At 44.9% G+C, this 21,917-nt stretch overlaps 1 protein-coding gene across 5 annotated transcripts in view; it reads right to left on the bottom strand.

Moving 5' to 3' along the window:
- Positions 1 to 315: 315 nt before the first annotated feature.
- Positions 316 to 21,917, bottom strand: part of CMKLR2 (chemerin chemokine-like receptor 2) — a 39,936-nt gene continuing 18,334 nt past the window's right edge. For 3 of the 5 annotated variants that reach the window (XM_048485453.1, XM_048485451.1, XM_048485449.1), the window contains 3 exons: positions 14,802 to 14,858; positions 3,114 to 3,182; positions 316 to 1,594 (listed from right to left, as the gene is read on the bottom strand). In XM_048485453.1, coding sequence (XP_048341410.1) covers positions 500 to 1,579 — 1,080 coding nt within the window. In that variant the 5' untranslated portion in view covers positions 1,580 to 1,594; positions 3,114 to 3,182; positions 14,802 to 14,858 and the 3' untranslated portion in view covers positions 316 to 499. Of the gene's footprint in view, positions 1,595 to 3,113; positions 3,183 to 14,801; positions 14,932 to 21,917 lie in introns of those variants that run through there. The other 2 variants (XM_048485450.1, XM_048485454.1) reach the window with 2 other exon arrangements.

Raw genomic sequence — 21,917 nt, 5'->3', positions numbered from 1 at the left:
GGAGCCCCCCCGCCCCCGCCCCAAGGACAACGTTTTGATTTTGAACATCAGACTACACACTGGAATGGAATATCCTTTTGGCTCTTATGCTATTAATAACCCTTTTTCGCCAAGAAGCCTGAGTTTGCCCTTTCAACTTGCCAGTTGACCCTAGCCTGTGCTATTCCTGTGCTTTTAGGAACCATGGTCTACAAAATCAGGAAGTTAAGCTTTTCATGCTATTGGGGGAGGGGATGCCATCATCACCTGCCCATTTCTGTCAATCAAATGTTTGTTAAAAGCACAGGAGCACTGGCAGGCTGGAAAGGTGGGAGCTGTAATGCAGCTAAAAACCCTTTATTTAAAAACAAAACAAAAAAAAGCTGAAATGAGCTACACAATTCCATTAACCAACCACAGTCCACCGTGCCTTGGGGACTTGAATTCCGTATCATTCACTTGCAAATGTCTCGATATTTAATAAATGAGTCCTTTACAACGGAAGGCACGATAAGTCAAGTCACTGAGCAGTTTCACTGGGAGGATTTTTCGCCTCGGGGGTTTCGTACTGCTGCAGATTCACAGAGCTCCAAACTTGTTCGCTGACTGTCCCCGACCGGCTGACCTCCCACAGCGTGTACTTCACCAGTTCTGAAAACGTCACCTGAAAGCAGGACCGGAGCTTCTTGCTGAGCAGGACATAAAGGATTGGGTTAAGACAACTATTGATGAAAGCAAAGCCAACGGTCAGAGGAATGGCGTCCCGAAGCAAAACGTGGAAGTCATTGTTATGATGAATGGTGAGCTCAATAATGCTAAAGATATGGTACGGGGTCCAGCAAACAAAGAAGGCAACCACCACGGCCAGGACAGTCCAGAAGAGCCTCCTGGAAGTAAAGACAGCACTCTTTTTCACCTTGACAAAGAGAAAGGAGTAACAAATGATCATGGTTAGGATAGGAAAGAGATAGCCAAGGAAGAACCTCACCCAGGTGAGAACGTGGTGCGTTAGGACAACGTTGTGCGGGTGAAAGTTATTGAAGCAAAAGGTGAAATTGTTAGACAGAGTTAGTGTATCTCTGAAATACAAGGCGGGGCTTCCAATGATGGCGGCCAAGGTCCAAATGATCGCGATCAGGATACAAGTGTTTCTGATCGTTCGATATCTGTAGGAGCAGACGGGGTGGATCAGATGGACATAGCGGTCGAGGCTGATGGCTGTAAGGAAGAAGACACTGGCAAACATGTTGAGCAAGGCGATGAAGGAGTTAACTTTGCACAGCCATCTCCCAAATGGCCAGTGGAAGCCCATGGCCACATAGGTGATGTAGAGGGGCAAGAAAAGGACAAAGATGAAGTCCGCAATGGCAAGGTTGAGGAACCAGAGGGAAGTGACCGTCTTATCCCACTTGAAGCCCATGATCCAGATGACGATGGCGTTGCCAGGCACTCCTAGGAGAAAAGCTAAGCTGTGCAGCACAAGAGAAATGATGTGCGCGTCACTGAGAGAGGACTGAGGCACCTCCTCTTCTTCGTAACTCTCAAAGTAGTATGTGAAGTTGTCGAGATCTTCATACTGCGTGACGTCATCCAGCGACATGCCCCTGGCTGTTTCCTAGGCGATGCGGGAAGACAGAGGTTTGAGCGTATTTAAGAATTGGGCCAGGGAAACAGCACTCATCCAAGTAAATTCTCATAAAATACACTTAGCAATGGCACATCGTGGCAACCTGACCGCATCTATTGGCCTGTATGTAAAGTTTCACCAACGCATAAAACATTTCATCTGTCAACATACTTATGCACATGGCAAATTGAAGTTCCGTGATGCAATTGGGATGGGCAGTTTCTCCCTAGTGTGAATGGCCAATGTCAACAGAACGGCAAAATGTCAAGACCTCAGCTATATGGTGGTGCTGGTTCCAGTTGAGCAATCAACACCACTGAGCAATCTGTTGTGATGAAAAGTAGGTCTTCAAGGGGTGGAGGGGATGGGGTATCAGCTCATACTCAGCTGTGGGACTTGGAGACCTGGGTCCAAGTGAGAAACGGCCTGCAACGATTGGAATGATTTTTAAGAACATAAGAACAAGCCAGCTGGATCAGACCAGAGTCCATCTAGTCCAGCTCTCTGCTACTCGCAGTGGCCCACCAGGTGCCATTGGGAGCTCACATGCAGGAGGTGAAAGCAATGGCCTTCTGCGGCTGTTGCTCCCGAGCACCTGGTCTGTTAAGGCATTTGCAATCTCAGATCAAAGAGGATCAAGATTGGTAGCCATAAATCGACTTCTCCATAAATCTTTCCAAGCTCCTTTGAAAGCTATCCAGGTTAGTGGCCATCACCACCTCCTGTGGCAGCATATTCCAAACACCAATCACATGTTGCGTGAAGAAGTGTTTCCTTTTATTAGTCCCACTCTCCAGCATTTTCAGTGTATGCCCCCTGGTTCTAGTATTGTGAGAAAGAGAGAAAAATTTCTCTCTGTCAACATTTTCTACCCCATGCATAATTTTATAGACTTCAATCATATCCCCTCTCAGATGTCTCCTCTCCAAACTAAAGAGTCCCAAACGCTGCAGCCTCTCCTCATAAGGAAGGTGCTCCAGTCCTACAATCATCCTCGTTGCCCTTCTCTGCACTTTTTCTATCTCTTCAATATCCTTTTTGAGATGTGGCGACCAGAACTGAACACAGTACTCCAAGTGCGGTCGCACCACGGCTTTATATAAAGGCATGACAATCTTTTGATGCTCTTACTGTGATTTGGACCAGAAAAATCCCTATATTGGGTTGGATTTAGTGGATGATTTCCATGGGCAGAGGGGATCCCCCCCCCCCTCAAAAAGTGATCCTGCTGCAACTCCAAAAGTCTACCAGAAATGCTACTGCTGGGGGGACAGGGAACCCCCCCGGAATAGCACGTGGGGGAATTAAGTGGTCAATTGCAAGAGAGGGGAATCAAGGAAAATCACCTTTCCTTACCCAGGCAGAAATTGTCTGTGGCATCTAAGTTATTTCTTTCTATAAAATACTTGGTGCATCTCAAGTGGGATAGCACATAACCATACGTAACATATAATCCACATTTAGATAATGAATTAAAATTAGAACAAGGAAGATAATATTTTCCTACCCTTCGGAAGCTTGTTACAGATAAAAATAGGGTTTGAATTATCTGCTCTGGTTGAGTTCTTTTCTATGCCTGAAACAAAATCCAGAGAGAAAAGGTAAAAATGACAGCATAAGAGGAAAAACATAACTGAGAGAGCAAAACATAACTGTGCGAAGCAATTTGGGGCACAAATTTGTAAAGACTATTTGCCAGAAAAACAAAATAGTTATATCAAGTTGAGAACAATTTCTCTAGAAGTGCTGTGTGGTTTCCGGGCTGTATGGCCGTGTTCTAGCAGCATTCTCGCCTGACGTTTCGCCTGCATCTGTGGCTGGCATCTGTGGCTGAAGGAGGATCTGAAGATGCCAGCCACAGATGCAGGCGAAACGTCAGGAGAGAATGCTGCTAGAACGCGGCCCTACAGCCCGGAAACCAAACAGCACCCCAGTGATTCCGGCCGTGAAAGCCTTCGACAATACAATTTCTCTAGAAACCTGAAACCATATGTTGCGTGACCGACATTGCAATGTCTCACTGGATAGCTACAATAAAACGATCAGACCTTTTGTGAGATTTATATACTCCTGCTTATATACTTATATAAAAGATAATATTCCAAAAGCAATTTAAATGAAAAGTGTTTTTCAAACTATCATATCAATGATCGATAAAGATACAGTCCGTTCAAATAAAAATACAGTTAAGTCAAGGGGGAAGATTAAAAACGAGATAATAGTATAAAAGCTTCAACACCATAATCACAACTCACAAGACACAGCCACCTGTACAGAATAATAACGCATATACATGAAATTAACAGTCCATAAAACACACCTTTTGAGATTCCATGCACCAAATATTCAGATTTTTCCTCCAGTGCATTTGCCCATCCCTCCCCATCTCATTTGGATCAATTAACTAAATTTCTCACTAAATCAAAACACGCAATGCAAATATACTTAGAACAGAACATCTGAGAGGAAAAGCGTGCCGAAATTATGCATAAAGGAGCAATTTGCGGGACAATTTTGCCAATTAATGCGAGAGATGTTGACGAACAAGCCCAGCTTGAAGTATTTGCAGCCTCATTCTGTTCCCTGCAGGGTAGATTTCATTCGCAGACAGTACTTAACGTTGGCCTCTGTTTTGACAACAACCCACAACAATATAAAGAGGATCTGATAGGTGTGGGCATGTCCCTCTTTTCTTTATGGATGCCTTTGTGCTATAAACTTGACACAAATTTCACCCAGTTGTATCTGACAAGTAATCCCCACAAAGATTTTCTTTCGTCTAAGGTTTTGAGAATTCTCTGATACAGATCTCAGGCCCTTGAACGGCAGATCAAAGGACTTCCAAAAAATATAACTGCTATACCAGCTTGAGGCTCATTCCGCACATGCAGAATAATGCACTTTCAAACTGCTTTCAGTGCTCTTTGAAGCTGTGCGGAATGGCAAAATCCACTTGCAAACAGTTGTGAAAGTGGTTTGAAAACGCATTATTTTGCGTTTGCGGAAGGTGTGAATATATGTCCCACACCTTATTCCCAGGGAAGACTGTAGTCATATCTTCCTTTTGCAAATGAACAGTTTGTGACTCTCACCTCTTCCAGCTTCTTGACTAGATGAAGGTCTGCCTGCTATCGAGAACAATTTTACAATTAAAGTTCATTGTCCCTTCTAACTGTCTTAGGTTTGCACTCAGCATATTTACACTCAAACTTATGGGGTCTGCAACCTGTGACTCTCCAGATGTTCGTGGACTACAAATCCCATCAGCCCCTGCCATGCTGATAATAATATTATATTATTGCAGACCCTAGATCGCTCAGGGAGAAAAGCAGGAAACAGAAGGAAAGGTGGTACTGCAGATTTATGCTGATTGGCCGGTGCTTGTGACATAACACACAATGAATTTTACAAATGTAACAATGTTTGTGCTTTTTAAAAGGTGACTGATGACCTTTTCTTGCACAAATGTGCACCCACTGTTTGTTTTTTGCTTGTGTGTTTTTCCATCAGACAGCTTGGCTGACATATGGCAAAAAGGGTCAAACTGGAAAACTGAAGCAGCACTTAAATCTCTGGCACACATATGTTTGTTAATTGCATTGTGAAGGTAGGAGAAGGCACATTTGCTCCATGGGAAGAACACCCCTACCTCCCCCCAAAACAGCGATTCCTGTTTTTAATGATATGTTTGTACATAGCCTCATATCGGCTGCCCTCTCCCCTCCTTGGAAGAACTCCCGAAGCCTAAAGAAAGCCCAAAATATTCTGAGAGACCCGTCTCCTCCAGCACACTCTCTTTTTGAACTGTTACCATCCGGCAGATGATACAGGCCTATCAAAACTAGGACAAAGAGGCTTAGAGACAGCTTCTACACTAGAGCTGTGGCTATGCTGAACTCCGCGGCTTCGTGTTGATGTGTTTGGGGCTGTGGAGGGATGGGTGGAGGAAGGGGAAAGTGAGGATGGGGCATGAGTCTGAAATGGTGTGCATCGAGGAATGCTGCTGTAAATTTCGTTGTGCGTGCACAATGACAATAAAATGCTTATGCTTATAATAATGAAATGTTTCAGAGGACAGTACCAATTCTGCCTTCAGATTATCACAGAACTGTACAGTTTGAGGGCGTCCACTCAGACACAGCTCACCAACTTGGTATGGTGCCCTGCCAAGTGTTATACATACGTACAGTCAACTTGCAAACGACTTATGGTTGTCCCAGCAAAGAGACATTCAAGGAAAGCAAGAAGCAGAGGAGGCATGCCATTGCGTTCCTCTGCAGAGTCTTCTTTGCTGGGGCCCCCCATCTTATTTAATTTTTAAAAACATTTATACCATGCCTATATACAGGATTTCTGGGGGGCTACAGCATCAAAACATCCCCTTAAATAAATATATCCATGAAAAACACACCATACATAAGTTAAAAACCCAGCCCGAACCCTCTCCCCACTCCCAGCCAGCAGCATCAAAGTGGGGGCATCTAGGGAGTCTTCACCAGGCGCCTAAACCCATTCAGGGTAGGGCCTGGCGAACCTTTGAGGGAAGATTATTCCAAAGCGTGGAGGCAATTCCAAAGAAAGCCCTCCTGTACAACCCCCTCCCCAGATCTCAGCTGCAAGGGGGGGTACCGCCAGGAGAGCCTCCCCCTGTGACCTCAGTTCCCTGGGCAGGTACATCGAAGAATTGACCCCAGTGTGCTTCCAAGATCTGATGGGACTGAGCTATACCATATCATTTCACCTCCCATCAAGTGCTAAACAATCCCTAATTTGGCAGGAAACCGGGGTTACAACCAGCTCCCTAGTGGGGCTGCCTGTGATTGGTTTGGGGGGTCAATCTCTACAGGTCCAGGTGAGTACCACTCTGCTTCCTATCCATCCCTTGTGTGGTCATAAGCCAGCCTGAGCTCTGGAAGGGCAGGATGTCCATCATTTAATAAACATTTGATGCTTTCTATCCATTCCTTCTCAACCGGACAATGTATACATTCAGAGTTTCACCGTTACTAGAACAAAGCCTTCGCCCTGTTCCTTAAACCGCAGTATAATTTTGGACAGCCGGTCCAGAAGTCATCGTTGGTTATCGGAATGGAACCTAGGGGCAGCAATAACATATTCCGAGGTGGGGCAGCTGCTGCGGCCCAGGACTTCTGGTCCTCACACACACATCCTTGTATGTGCCTTCCTTGCTCTCCACCCAGTCACTTGTGAGTGCTCTGCCACCCCCACTCTTGGCTCCACGTGATGCCCAACATTAAGGAAGGGTGTGCAAGTGGTGCCTAGCAGTGGGCACCCAGAACCACATGTATTGCCCAGCTCCTTCTCTGGGGAAATAACACATGGGTGACTGTGAACTCAGGGGGGTGGGAGGGCTTGTAAGGAGAAAGGGGAAGAATGCACGTACAAGTGAGGGTCTGATGGGAGGGTGGGTAGAGAGGAAGTCCTGTGGTGGTCAGAGGGTAGCATTGGGCTCTGTGTGCCAGAAATCCCTCAAAATCCTTGTGGAGCCAATACTATACTACATATTAGTTTGTAATATTATATTAATTTATCCATAAATTCATCTAAAGCCAGTGTTGTATAGTGGTCAAGAGCTGGTGGATTCTAATCTGGAGAACTTGGTTTGATTACCTACTCCTCCAGAGTGGCAGACGCTTATTCAGAGGTGGGATCCAGCAGGTTTTCACCAGTTCCCGAGAGTGGGTTACTAATTATTTGTGTGTGCCGAGAGGGGGTTACTAATTGGGTCTGCTTTTCTGTTAGAAATTCCATTAGGTCCAAATATCATAAAGTCCTGTTGTTTCCTATGTGGCTGGTTAGCGAAGGTAGAAAACGGGATAATCCTCCCCGTTGGGCTGTTTTAAAAACATGTTTTAGAAATATGGTAAAGTTCCTTGTTTAAGGAAAGTATCCTTCTTTTGATTTCTAGAAACAAAATGAAGTATTTGAAAGTATTAAGTAAGTATTTGACAGGCAGTCAATTAGAGGAGAAGTAGTTGTTTCTGTTGGCAGTAGATGATAGGACTTGCTATAATGAGTTTAAATTATGGACAGAAAGATACCAGCTGGAAATTAGGAACTTTTTTTTACAGTAAGAGTTTTTTACAGTAACAGAGAAATTATTAATGCCTCTACTTTGAAATGCCCGGTCACTCTGCCGCAAGGCTCCTCCGCATTCCCAGCCCCATTGGCGCTACGCCACTGTTTGAATCCCACCACCCTGGGAACCTGTTACTGAAAATTTTGGATCCCACCACTGGGCTTATCTGATGAATCAGATGTGTTTCTACACTCATACATTCCTGCTGGGTGACTGAGGCCCAGTCACAGTTCTCTCAGAACTTTCTCAGCCCCACCTGCTTCACAAGATGTTTGTTGCAGGGAGAAGCAGGGAAAGGAGCGTGTAAGTTTCCTTAGAGGAGAGAAAGGTGGGATATAAATCCAAACTCTTCTTCTTCTTCTAAATGAACATATAAAAAGCGAGCCCATCCAGCTTCATCCGCTGAAACAGAGGTGATAATTTTCCTTTCCAACTTCAACATAAAGCTAAAAGAAATTTGACTCTATCTAGGAAGCCGTGGCCCCTATTTGCAAGACCTGATAAGGCTGTTAAGGATAGGACATTTTGGAAATCAATGATTCATACGTCAGAAGCCACTCGATGGCACATTAACATACATACACACAAGAATTGTGTTTTGCTTGTTTGGGGTGATGATGGTGTTAAATATAACCAAAATATTTTTGTTCAGATCTCAGCTGACATAATTATATTATCCTTGTCATGGGAATGTGGTTTCGTGTGAGATATCAGTACCACCCTTATGACTCATTAAAAAAAAATACTGTAAACACAAAGAAGTCATCTTAAGATCTGCAGCTGAGAGCCTTTGGAGTTATAAACAATTTTCACTGAAGGGTGGGGAAAAAATTATTAATCTGAAAATGTATTTGTCCACAGAGTTCCAAATAGCTAATGTTTTGGAAGGAGGGCTTTAGTTCACTTCCACAGATTGTACACAGATTATATACAGTCAATTTATGGCTACCAATCTTGATCCTTGACAGAGAGAAATTTTCTCCCTTTCTCACAATACTAGAACCAGGGGGCATACATTGAAAATGCTGGGGGGAAGAATTAGGACTAATAAAAGGAAACACTTCTTCACGCAATGTGTGATTGGTGTTTGGAATATGCTGCCACAGGAGGTGGTGATGGCCACTAACCTGGATAGCTTTAAAAAGGGCTTGGACAGATTTATGGAGGAGAAGTCGATTTATGGCTACCAATCTTGATCCTCTTTGATCTGAGACTTGTAAATGTATGCCTTAACAGTCCAGGTGCTTTCGAGCAACAGCCGCGAAGAGATCGCTGCCATTGCTTTCACATCCTGCATGTGAGCTCCCAAAGGCACCTGGTGGGCCACTGCGAGTAGCAGAGAGCTGGACTAGATGGACTCTGGTCTGATCCAGCTGGCTTGTTCTTATGTTCTTAGATTGCTTGTCTAAAAGTTACAGAGTGGCTGTGCTATCTGTCACCAGTGAGGGGTACACTGTACACAACCCCTGAGTAATCAGAGGTAAATAGGAAACCTTTCAAAGAGTCAGGAGGGGAGGGGGAATCAAGGTCAGAACAGAGATGAGATAAGCTGAGATCCGAGAACACTTGGGCTAGTAAAGAGAAAAATCCAGGAAGAGATAGGAAAGTGAAGGGAAAGGTGCGCAGAAGATGTGGGACACTTAGAAAAAAACAAGGTGAAATGCGGGAAGCAACGTTCTGTTCAAAAGGGAAAAAAACCTATTGGCTGGCTTCCTGGCATCCTCTCCCTGCTTTCTTTCTGAGGCTCCTTCCGCACATGCAGAATAATGCACGTTCAGTCTACTTTCACAACTGTTTGAAAGTGTACTGTCGAAGGCTTTGACGGCCGGAATCACTGGGGTGCCGTGTGGTTTCCGGGCTGTATGGCCGTGTTCTAGCAGCATTCTCTCCTGACGTTTCGCCTGCATCTGTGGCTGGCACCTTCAGAGGATCTGATGTAGGAAAGGAAAGCAAGGGGAGTATATATACTGTGAGGTCAATAGGTGAGGCCACCTGAATAGAAGTCGCTTGGCATGTGAGTCACAATGAAGATAGCAAGGTCAATAGGTGAATGCATTTGAATAGAAGTAGCCTGGCCTTTGTTCCCTTTTATTGTCTGTAGTTATCCTGTGTTTGTGTGGAGCTGTGGAGTTTTGATTCTAGTGGAGTTTTGATTCTAGTGTTTTTCAACACTGGCAGCCAAATTCTGTTTATTTTCATGGTTTCTTCCTTCCTGTTGAAATTGTCCATGTGCTTCTGGAAAGTTTGGATTTTGTTATTTTGCCCAGAAAAATCCAGCTTGAAAGTGGATTGAAAGTGCATTATTCTGCATGTGCGGAAGGGGCCTTAGGGATAGCTGGGAGAGCCAATCACAGGAAAGGGCAAAGAGTGACAAGTTATGTGGGACCTTGATACAGCTATCCAACCTCATCACTATGGCAGATCACACACGGCAAAGTTCCCGCGGCAGGGAGTTTTTGGTCAATTCCCCACTTAGATGCGTGCTCGTCACTCCAAATATCCAGGTTTTCTGCAGAACTCCCCACTACACCAGCGCCGAACGCGCATTCACCCCATTTCTGTCGCCCCCTCCCCTCCCAGCACGCATTATTTTAGAACCTGGAGGGAAGTAGACCTTTTTGAAAAACGCGTGTTAAATCTGGAACAGTGGGGAAGTGGGGGGGGGGTGAATCCGGGTTCGAACTACCCGCCCTTGCGAGTGACATTTCACTTAGCTAAAATCCACGTGGATATGTGGCAACATGGGGCTGGTTTGGAATGGTTTTCTGAATTTCTGCAACACAAAGGAACACTACGCCTCACATCCACGTGGATCCGAGCAGACAAAGCAGCACAGAAACGGGGCATTGCGTGCAGTTCTTCTGCACGTGCTCACGCAGACGTGAATCTGAAGTGCAGAAAATTTAAAAAATTCCCTCCACAGCACAACGCAACAGCCAATCAGGAAGCCCCTGAGTGGATCGCACGGCAGATCCGTGAATAGTGGGGAATTCAGCCTGGCTGCTGCGTCGCCTGGAGCAGGGGTCGTCTGGCTGCAGGGGGGACCATGAAACCGCACTGAAAAGGTCTCGAATCAGACCAAACCGGTTTGTATCCACTTTAATTTTTCCAGTGGGAAATAGACCTTTGTTTCAGGGTGTGTTTGGCATTATTACCCATCACCCAATTTGCAGCGGGGCAGGCATTACCTTTCAGCAGATTTTTTGCTTACAACCGGAGTGGGGGGTGGGGAATGTTTCGCAGGTTCTCGATCACATATGCATGCTTTAATTTTTAACATAATCTTCCATTTTTATCTTTCATTGTATAAATAGATTGATATATCAATCTATCGTTAGATCAACATAAAAAAGGTGAACCGTTGAAGGAAAGTCTTGACAATTGTGTCTGTACACTTTGCCCAAGCACTGATTGTCTTGGTGGGAAGTGTGGCCGGGGTGGGGGTGGGGGTAGTCATGAGTGCATGCAAACTGCAAAACTACAGTTTACCACATTCTTTTCATCCGAGATATGGACAAGGTCTCCACAACGTGAAATGACTCCAGTAACAGATAAAACACTATAACAAGCAGAGGTGGTGTCTGGACTTGTTTCCTGGAGGATCCATAACATTTTAGCTGGAACCTGCCCCCAAATCAGGGAACGGGTTACAAAACCTTTCCTCCCAACTCAGTGAAGTAGCTGCTGTCACCGGGATGATCCTGTTCTTGATGACCCTACTCTAATTTAGTGAACTGGGTTTGTTTTCCCCGCTGCTGCTCAAGAAGCCCGCTGGGTGACCTGGGCCTAGTCCCGGTTGTCTCAGAACTCTCCCAACCCCACCTACCTCACAAGCTGCCTGTTGCAGGTAGGGGAAGGGAAGGCCATTGTAAGCTGCGCAGAGACTCCTTAAAGGTTGGGAAAAGGGGGGTATAAAAACCAGCTCTTCCTTTATTGAATGTCTGTTGCCATTTGATTTACATTTTGATTCCTACATGCTGCTTTGGAAGCCAACTTTCAGTCAAACTTTTTTTCCCGAGACTGCTTGCTGAACTTACAGAGCAGTGCCTATTAGCAGCAAGGTCCTTCCAATGTATCAACGAGAGATTTGACCTGGTGAGTAACCACATTAACAAACTGTCAACACAGATCACAAATTCCTAGGCCCCTGCTGCTATGAACGATTTGACACACAACCCAAACTCTTCACCCATGGGAAATTACAAACTGAACCTAAAACCAGGAGGACATATGTACATCGATGAAAGTCTGGAGTCCGTGAATCTGATCTTGTTGCCATTACAATTGGTCCTGGATGCTTTCCCGTATAATGGTTGGTCGCTTTGCTGGAATTCTATAAAAAGAGTAAATCTTCACTTGACAGATTTTTCACAAACTTTTTTTTTACAAACCTCCTCAGTTGAGGTTCCTTTTGAAGCAGCTGATTTTTCTAGAATTGTAGTGAGTTTTCCTCAAGCATTTATGGTACAATTTTTTCATGAAAGAAAAATGCCTTGTTCGGAAATCTGAGGTTTTCCCAAAATACATATGTAAAAATTTGACTGTAAGACCGCTGTTCCCACTTTTAAGCAAAGATGCTTCTTCAAAATGCAGCTTTTTAACTACTTCCTCTATGCATAAGAAGCTTCTAAGCTTGAGCTCTGAATCCAGTCCTTGTCTGGCTTCTTCTATTCAGGACAAAGTTAACTTAATCGAATTAGATGCTGACATAAGAACATAAGAACATAAGAACAAGCCAGCTGGATCAGACCAGAGTCCATCTAGTCCAGCTCTCTGCTACTCGCAGTGGCCCACCAGGTGCCTTTGGGAGCTCACATGCAGGATGTGAAAGCAATGGCCTTCTGCGGCTGTTGCTCCCCTGAAAGCACCTTGGTCTGTTACAGGCATTTGCAATCTCAGATCAAGGAGGATCAAGATTGGTAGCCATAAATCGACTTCTCCTCCATAAATCTGTCCAAGCCCCTTTTAAAGCTATCCAGGTTAGTGGCCATCACCACCTCCTGAGGCAGCATATTCCAAACACCAATCAAGCATGTTGCCATATGGAAGAAGTGTTTCCTTTTATTAGTCCTAATTCTTCCCCCCCCCAGCATTTTCAATGAATGCCCCCTTCTTTGGTTCTAGTAAAAAGATAGGTGAGAAAGAGAGAAAAATTTCTCTCTGTCAACATTTTCTACCCCATGCATAATTTTATAGACTTCAATCATATCCCCCCTCAGACGTCTCCTCTCCAAACGAAAGAGTCCCAAACGCTGCAGCCTCTCCTCATAGGGAAGGTGCACCAGTCCCTCAATCATCTCTTTAGTTAGTTCCTTCTCTCTGCACTTCTCTTTTTTTTCTTTATCTCCTCAATATCCTTTTGAGATGCGGCGACCAGAACTGGACACAGTACTCCAAGTGCGGTCGCACCACTGCTTTATATAAGGGCATGACAATCTTTGCAGTTTTATTCTCAATTCCTTTCCTAATGATCCCCAGCATAGAGTTTGCCTTTTTCACAGCTGCCATGCATTGAGTTGACATTCCCATGGAACTATCAACTAAGACGCCCAAGGGAAGAATTTACAGTGCGCCACCCTTGATTAAGTTAGTCCCTGAAAGCATTGTTTACCCCATTTTTGCAACCAAAAATGTCAACCACCGCTCAGATAAATCCTCAGCCCGACCTGATGAAAGTGAATAGTAAAAAATCACCCCATAAGTCAAAAGGCCAATAAGGTCACAAGCTGAAATCACAGCAGCGATTTAGTTTTGACCTTGGGTGCAAATAGAACTGTATTAACCAATCAGAAAGCAGCAAACAAGGAATTTTCGGTCGGAAAGCGGGTTGAAATACGACACATACATAATCGTAAGGTTGCCAGCTTGCAACCCAGAGATTCTTTCTGCACCACTTAAATAGGAGACAAGGGAGAAGGGAGAGGGTTGGACTAAAATCTTTCTCCGCAATATTCTCGGTTGGTTTGTTTTTTTAAAAAAAAAATACACTTGCAGGGACTATTTTGGGCAGGGAAGAATTTACATGCGAAGCAGCCTTATTATTGAATCAGCCCATCGTGATCAGCTATCAAGATTGGCAACAGTTCTCTCTGCACGATTTCAGCCAGAAGCTCTTGACATCTCCTGCTACTTGGTTCCTTTACCTGAGGGTTCCAGGGATCAACAACAACAACAACAACAACAACAACCTTTATTTGGCATTTAAAATAGGAGCCTGAGAGGGTTCAAACTATGGTTTCTCCAGAGGATACCATGGACTACAATTCCCATCAGCCCTCCTTATCAGAAATGGTGGCAAGTGGCAAGGGCTGGGATGGGAATTGTAGTTCATGAACATCTGGGGGGCCATAGTTTGAAGACCCCTGTTCTAGAGCATTGCCAGACATTTTTGAAATACAAATCAAGAGTACATTCAAAGCTATGAGACAGGAAGACTATATATACATTACTTAGTCTACATTACTTAGAAAGTTCTGTCACTTGTAAAAGAAATTTTGCTACTTTTTCCAAGAGCATGACATCTGTGTTGTTTAACAGAAGCTCCACAAAAGAACAGTCACAGTCACTTTCAGATTTGTCTAGGGCCAGCCTGGGAGAGAAATGTTCCAGTAGGCAAATTGCCATTCCACATATCCTCGGACAGTCAAGAATAATGTGAGCAAGAGTCTCCACTTGATTTTTACAGTGTGGACAAACCCAATCCTGGAGAGGGATGGATAAGTAGCGACCCTTTGTAATGGCCGATGGGAAGGTATTGGATCTGGCCCTTGTGATAATCCATCTCTGTTGGGGTTCAGTTAATAATTCAAGATCAAACCTGGGACTTCCTATATGCCAGGCAGATGCTCTGCCGCTGAGCCACAGCCAATCAAAAGCAACACACCCTCCTTACCCCCAAACTGCCTCCTGCAGTGCTACATCGCTTCCTGCTAGCTACAGAATCCTACTATCTATCTCCGCTTCGCCAATGTCCTGGGACCAGAAAGCTCTCTTTTCTCTGAAAGAGCTGTAACATCCACATGTGTGGAAACTGTAATTGTAATAAGTCCACGCTTCGGTTCCCCAAGGATAGCAGAAGGCAAAAGTGGCACTTACCCGACGAAGTGCGCTGACCCGAAATGTATCTTACATCCAGAGATAACCCCTGAGAATCTGTAAGAACATGGAAACGTCAAATTCAATTGAGCAGCCCTGCTTTTCCCAGCTGATGCGTTGTGCTTTCTTTGCTCAGATAACGCCGGACTGACCAATTTTGCTGCGATTATCTTTGGAAAGCAGAAGAGACAGAAACATTGTGTTCTGTTTATGATACTGATTGCAGATCCAAGCCACAGAGTGAATCACCGTAAAAGTCACAGAAAGAGGAAGAAATTGTGCATCCTCTTCTGTAAGGCTAAAGGCGTGGCTGAGGATGCGAGAGTCTGAACAGCATGGAGAAGCCAAAGAAAATATTATGACCCAACCAATGTCCTCCATTCAAGCAGTTACCACTAAGGCATACATTTTCTCAAAGAGTAGTTGAAGGGGCAATGTTATAAAAGGACTGTACCACTTCAGCCTGCATGGGAGGGCTCACACAACAGAATGCTACGCCATTCAAAACGAAATTCCCCCACACAAAGAATATCACTCAGAAGGGTTGTAACCAGAGGTGGGATCCAGCAGGTTCTCACCAGTTCTCGAGAGTGGGTTACTAATTATTTGTGTGTGCCGCAGAGGGGGTTACTTAATTGAGTCTGGATTTCTTCCGCTAAGGAAATCCTATTGAAGGTCCAAAAAATCATAAAGTCCTGTTGTTTCCTATGTGGCTGGTTAGCGAAGGTAGAAAACGGGATAATTCTCCCAGTTGGGCTGTTTTAAAAACATGTTTTAGAAATATGGTAAAGTTCCTTGTTTAAGAAAAGTATCTTTCTTTTGATTTCTAGAAACAAAATTAAGTATTTGAAAGTATTAAGTATTTGGACAGGCAGTCAATTAGGAGGGCGAAGTAGTTGTTTCTGTTGGCAGCAGACCTATAGGACTTGCTATAATGAGCTTCTTAAAACCTATGGACACGAAAGCATACTCAGCTGGAAATTAGGAACTTTTTTTTACAGTAAGAGTTTTTTACAGTAACAGGAGAAATTATTAAGGTCCGGCACTGAGAAATCGCCTGGCCATGCCCCCGCGCTGCCTCCCTGCCCAGCCCTCCCATTGGCATGCTTACCACTGTTTGAATCCCACTACCATGGGAACCTGTTACTAAAATGTTTGGATCCCACCACTGGTTGTAACCTGGATTTATCTTAATATGTTAGCTTTCTATATTCATGAATATATAGGGATGCACAGAATGTAATACTTTTAAGTGTTGTATCGTGGGAGCCTCCACCTGCTGTAGGACAGCTCAGAAACATGTTTGCTATCGGTCACAGGAAGGTAGAGCCTGAGGGTGAGGTTTTGCTGCACACTTGGAGTATCTTCTCACTCGTCCTCCACTTCAAACAACCGCTCCGTCTAGGGTTCTAGGATGGCCGACATGAAACATATGGGGGAAGAGCATCCAGGTGACATCGTATCACCACTTCCAGGGTAACCTGAAAGTGATGTCATCACCTACAAGTGATGCTTTAGCTGCCACCAGTCTGATTTTCAGTTTGCCTGCGAAGGACCCAGAGCACCAGAGGCGGAGCTACCAGGGGACGGGGGGGGTGCACATTGCACCAGGCGCACGAAAAAGCGGCCTGTTCACTTGAGGTTGAAAATGGCTTGGTGGGAACTACACTTCTCAGGAGACCTTGAGAGCCCCAAGGTCTCCTGGGAAGTGTAGTTCCCACCAGGCCATTTTCAGCCTCAAGTGGACAGGCCGCTTTTTCCAGGCTGAACTAAGGTAAGTGTGTATGTGCGGTGGGGGCGGAAACTGCAGAGTATGCACCAGGCGCAGTACGCCTCTGCAGAGCACGCTCCCTATCCTGGCAGGTTTTTTTTCCAGTTGGGGCATGTCATGCTGTATGGCCAAATATGAGGAGTAAAGGACCAAGGCAGAGTGATTTTTTTAAAAGACTAGCTTACTAAACCAGGCTGAACCTGGTAACTGGTGGCAGCGCTGGAGGTAGAGACCAGATGACACCACCTCATCTGCTTCTTGTGCAAATTAAGCTTAATCCTCCTCCCATGATTTTGTTGCTGGCCCAGTTGCTCCCTTTCTGCAACCGTTTTTTCTCATTCTTTGTTTACATTGGAGAACTGTAAACAATTGTGAAGAGCAGTAGCTAGTCCTGCGTACTTTGAGATTAATAGCACAGTGGACTGGATTAAACAGTGTAAACACTCTGCTTCAAACTGAACTGCAAACTCATTGGATCACCTTCTGTAACTTGTTGTGCCTCAGCCCCAACTCTGTCATGTAGGGATAATGATACTGGCCTCCTCAAGAGGGTGGGAGAGAACTGAAATAATGTATGCAAAGTTATTGGAACGCTCCGAGCGCACAATTTAAAGGTTAAATATTATTAGTAGAGCTTCAAGAGAACATGCAAAGAAAACTGCTAAATCAACATTCATCAAGAACTTCAGCAGTATCTTTCAGGTAGGTCTCACTGTTACCATAGCGCCCTGGCATAGCGTGGGTGGGGGAGTGCTTATTCACAGGTACCACTGCCCACGTGCCAGCCTAAAGGGTGATGCCGGCATTGCAGGGGTGGGGGGGAGCCCGTTCTCTGGCAATTGCCAGGTCTACCTACAAGAAGCTTCCAGGAATTGTTTTTCTGTTCTCATGCTCTCAGCATGTTTTACCGTGTCAGCACATTTTCAGCTCCACAGCCAGGGAAGAATATGTCCTCAACATGATACAGTATCCCTGCTGAACGGATGCTCATTTCCAGCCACAAGAAGACTCCTGATGTCATTGTCTCCCCTGATTATCTTAACCCAGATACTCCCTTCTGTAACTAACTTCTTCTGACCACCTGACAGTGCACTTGATTTGTTTCTCAAACAATCCGTCCGAGCATCTCCCAAAGGTTGTCCTGAGACCCCCAAAGATAGTTCTTCACCCTTTAAATATCCTACCCTCCAAAGGGCCAACCAATCAGTGCCACTGACACCTTTCCATCCTTGTTGCTGTGTCCAACATGTTGCCCCCTGGAACTAAAGCTGGTCATTTGGCTCTGAACCCTGGATCTTCTTCATGTCGCAATCAGGTCATATTACCCATATATCCCATACCCCTTTCTATTCCAGATCTATTTTCCAACCTATCTTAGGAACTCTGTGTGTGCATGTTTGCTGCATTGACTAAGTGATTATAAGTCCCTTATCCCTGCAATAAAGATTGTCAAATTTGCATTATATTCTTTGTGGATTTTCTTCCAAGAGCTCCTCTTCATATACACTGGTACGAAAGATTCTTTACCCAGCCTCTCGCAACATTTAATAAGCAGTCTGCTCTAAGCTAATATTCTCCACAAAATTGAGAGACTGTGGCCCTTTCTGCACGGGCCTAATACAGTGCCCTGGGGACGGCAAAAACGCCGTCCCCAGGGAGCTGTTTGCACAGGGGGCGCAGTTGCTGTGCAGCTGCGCCACCCTCGTGCCTCCCGAGCGGTGCAAAGCCACCGTTTTCCCTCCTCGCTTCCCCAGCGAGGTTTTTGGAAAAAGGTGGCAGCTGGAAGACGCCATCCCTCCCCCTTTGCCTGATTTACCTACCTTCTCTGCGACTGTCCAACGCATCACCGAGGCCTGGGGACACCGGTGACGCCGGAGCGGTCGCGCAGGGCAGGGGGCGTGTCCCCTGGCCTCGGCAATGCACCGGACGGTCGCAGAGAAGGTCGGTCGATCAGACGACGGTGCTCCACAGCGCCGTCTTCCCAGCCGCAACCGGGACCGTTCGTGGCCGTGCGGAAGCGGCCCAAGTCTCCACCTTGGGTAACATCACCAGAGATTTGTCATTTCTAAATCACTGTAGCTGCTGTCAGATCTTGGAGCTAAGCAAGGCCATTGGCCATCACTAGTACTTGGATGGGAGACTGCCAAGGAAGTCCAGGGTTGCAAAAGCAGATAATGGCAAACCAGCTCTGAATGTCTTTTGCCTTGAAAACCCTATGGATTTGTCGTTAGCAGCCTGGTGGATTAAAAAATAAATGCTGTCTAGGACAATCAGAACAAGACTGTAAATTGGATCTAGCGTAGAGATTGAGTAGCCATTGAGGCAAAGAATTTAAAACATGTTTTTAATGAAATCTCATCAAAAAAAACCCTGAAAGATGTGTGACAGGTAAACATCTCTGACCAGAGAAAGCTATTGATTTTAAACTCACGCTGAAATGGGGTCAGATGCCTTCAGCCAAAAATGCCTTCAGGGGTACTTAATGGATTCATCCACAAATTTGCACACAAGAAAGACACATATACACAATCACATCCAGTTCCCTTTTTGAACGGCCTGCGGTCCCGGTCAGGTAAGATTCTCAGTAAACAACATTATTTGTTAAAATTGTATCTTTTCAGAATGCAAAAAGCCTTCCAACGGACACCTGCCAGGGTATCAACAGACAGTAGCACAAAGCCCGATCTCTCTGTAGCTCACTCAATAATTAACCTCCATGCATGTCAGTTTGAACGGAAGAAAGCAAGGGAACCATGAAATATTAAGTCGCGTCATTAAAACCATCCACCGTGTACAGGTTCTGTTTTTCATGGGTCTGAATAGGATAATATTGAGAAGGACCACCAGAGAGAAAAGAATGTCCCTAAAACATGCTAAAACCACAGACATCTTTAAAAAATAGAGTGTCAACGTTTTTCTAACTGGATTCTTGAAAGTTCTGATACATTCTGATGAATTTCATAATAGTGATCGAATTTGCTCACATGATAGCATATGACCACTTTCACGTGACCTAAGATAAGTAGGTCAAATAAATTCCATTTTGGCTGCTGCTGCCATTAAGACACAGAAATACAGATGTGAAGCTCATAAGTGCATTATCCATTCTGATCTCACCTTCCAAGCAGCCCGTTTCAGAGAGCTATACAGAGATAGCTTCGGCGTTTCCTTGAAGGCAGTTATATATCCTTGTTTATAGTAATTGATTAGGCTGGGACTCAGGACGTCCTTTACTTTTTGGTGGGACAGTCCTTACTTTCATTAATAATTTGTCCCACAATTCCAAGCGGGTTATTTTTCCATTGGTCCCACCTCTTTTGGGAGGGCTGCTTGGCGCTGCCTTCTGGGGTGCAAGGCAGTGCAGCAGCCTCCCGCGCACGCAGCTGCAGGAGCACGGCCTTCTGGGGAAGAAGACAATAGCAAACCACCTTTGCTTTTCATTTGCCTTGAAAGCCCCCTGGAGACTTGATATTACAGTTTCTACTGCTGATGCTGCACCTGTCACAGGGTGGGAAACAGCAGCGCCCCAGAAGGCAGTGCGCTCCTGCGGCTGCGCGCACGTGCGGCCACCTATCCCTGTCCTGGTTCACAAAGGTGACCATCTGGTCACCTTGAGCATGATACATGTATAATTATATAGAATTAAAAGAAATACCAATGCACTCCTATCTATGGTGCAGCATCAGCAGTAGAAACTGTAATATCAAGTCTCCAAGGGACTTTCAAGGCAAATGAAAAGCAAAGGTGGTTTGCTATTGTCTTCTTCTGCAGAACCTTCCTTGGTGGTCTCCCTCCCAAGTACCAACCCTGCTTCGCTTCCAAGATCTGATATTGGGCTGCACTGTGCTACCCCCCCTCTCAGAAATAGTTTTAGTGGCACCTAATATGGATCTCAGAACCATTTACAATTCTGAGGTGACGCAGCATGCCCAAATTTTCTCATAAAAGCTTATTTTGTTGTAGCCAAATCACCTCAAGCCAAGAACAGATCTGAAGAAATCACTTGTCGATGCTACTTGGCACCCAGCCTGACATCTGCAGTTATTCCATAGCAGTTGCTGTGTAAAGCTGTAACCCTGAAAATACTTAATAAATACTAAGGGTTGTCTTACTAGAGCAGTGGTGGTGAACCTATGGCACGGGTGCCAGAGGTGGCACTCAGAGCCCTCTCTGTGAGCACGCGCAGAGTGCCCTCCACCACACATCTAGGCTGGCCTGGGCCACTGGGCTTGATTATTAGCATTAAACTTAAGACCTAGTTTTGGGGAAGCAGTGTAGGTAACCCTGTTAAGCGCTGTTAAACCCCACTGATTTTCATGCAAAGAACTAAAGCGCAATCCTTTACCTGGGAGTAAGCTCAGTTGCTGGCAATGGGGCTTGTTTCTGAGTAAACCCTCCTAGGGTCGTGATTCACCTGTTGGAAGAGTTGCAACTGCTTGCTTCCAAAGCAAAAGCTTTCACTTGACTACCACCAAGCTTACTCCTTGAGTATTTACGCACGCTTGAGCCAACCATTTTTTTCTAAAAAACAAAAACTCCTACTAGTATTCAGGGTTAAATTGTCGGGTTGGCACCTTTAAGGCATAAAATAAGTGGATTTGGGGTTGCAATTTGGGCACTCGGTCTAGAAAAGGTTAGCTATCACTGTACTAGAGTGTACTATGGTCTACTAGGTATAGTATTTTATCTGCCAATTTTATTATCCCCTTATGCCTTGTTTTCTTTTAAACTGTTCACTCTTCCAATGGTGGGATTCAGCAGGTTCGCACCACTTTGGCAGAACCGGTTGTTAAAATGGTGCTTGTAAACAACCAGTTGTTAAATTATTTAAATCTCACCACCGGAACCGGTTGTTAAATTATTTGAATCCCTCCACTGCTCTTATCCCATCCCCTTGATGTTCTCATACCTTTTTTGTGTTCCCAATTTTCTTCTGCTGGTAGGTTCTTTTAGGTATATATTTACAGTTTTAATATATTGTATCCTTTTAATTGTGCGTATCTTTATCTACCTTATGCCGGTCTATTACAGTAATAAAGATTGATGGATGGATGGAAGTAAATCCTATTGCATAACATGGGACACAATTCTGAGCAGACTTGCTTGGGCTTGATCATTTTTTTGCAGCAAAAATAAACTGAAGACCAGAGGCCCTTGAAAGACTCGGGAGAGATTATTCCAACATAAAGACAGACCTGATTTTGTTCTGCCCTTGCATAAGGCAGATATAATCGACTAGATCTTCACAATGCACGATAATACACATTGTTTACACAGTTCACATTGATTGTGAAGTGCTCGTTCCCTCATCCCTGAATACTGATTCCCCTACCTTTAGGTAATAA

The sequence above is a fragment of the Sphaerodactylus townsendi genome, linkage group LG02, assembly GCF_021028975.2.
Source record: "Sphaerodactylus townsendi isolate TG3544 linkage group LG02, MPM_Stown_v2.3, whole genome shotgun sequence".
NCBI lineage: Eukaryota > Metazoa > Chordata > Lepidosauria > Squamata > Sphaerodactylidae > Sphaerodactylus > Sphaerodactylus townsendi.
Note: the sequence above shows the minus strand (reverse complement) of the source record. Positions and strands in the feature narration are given on the sequence as shown.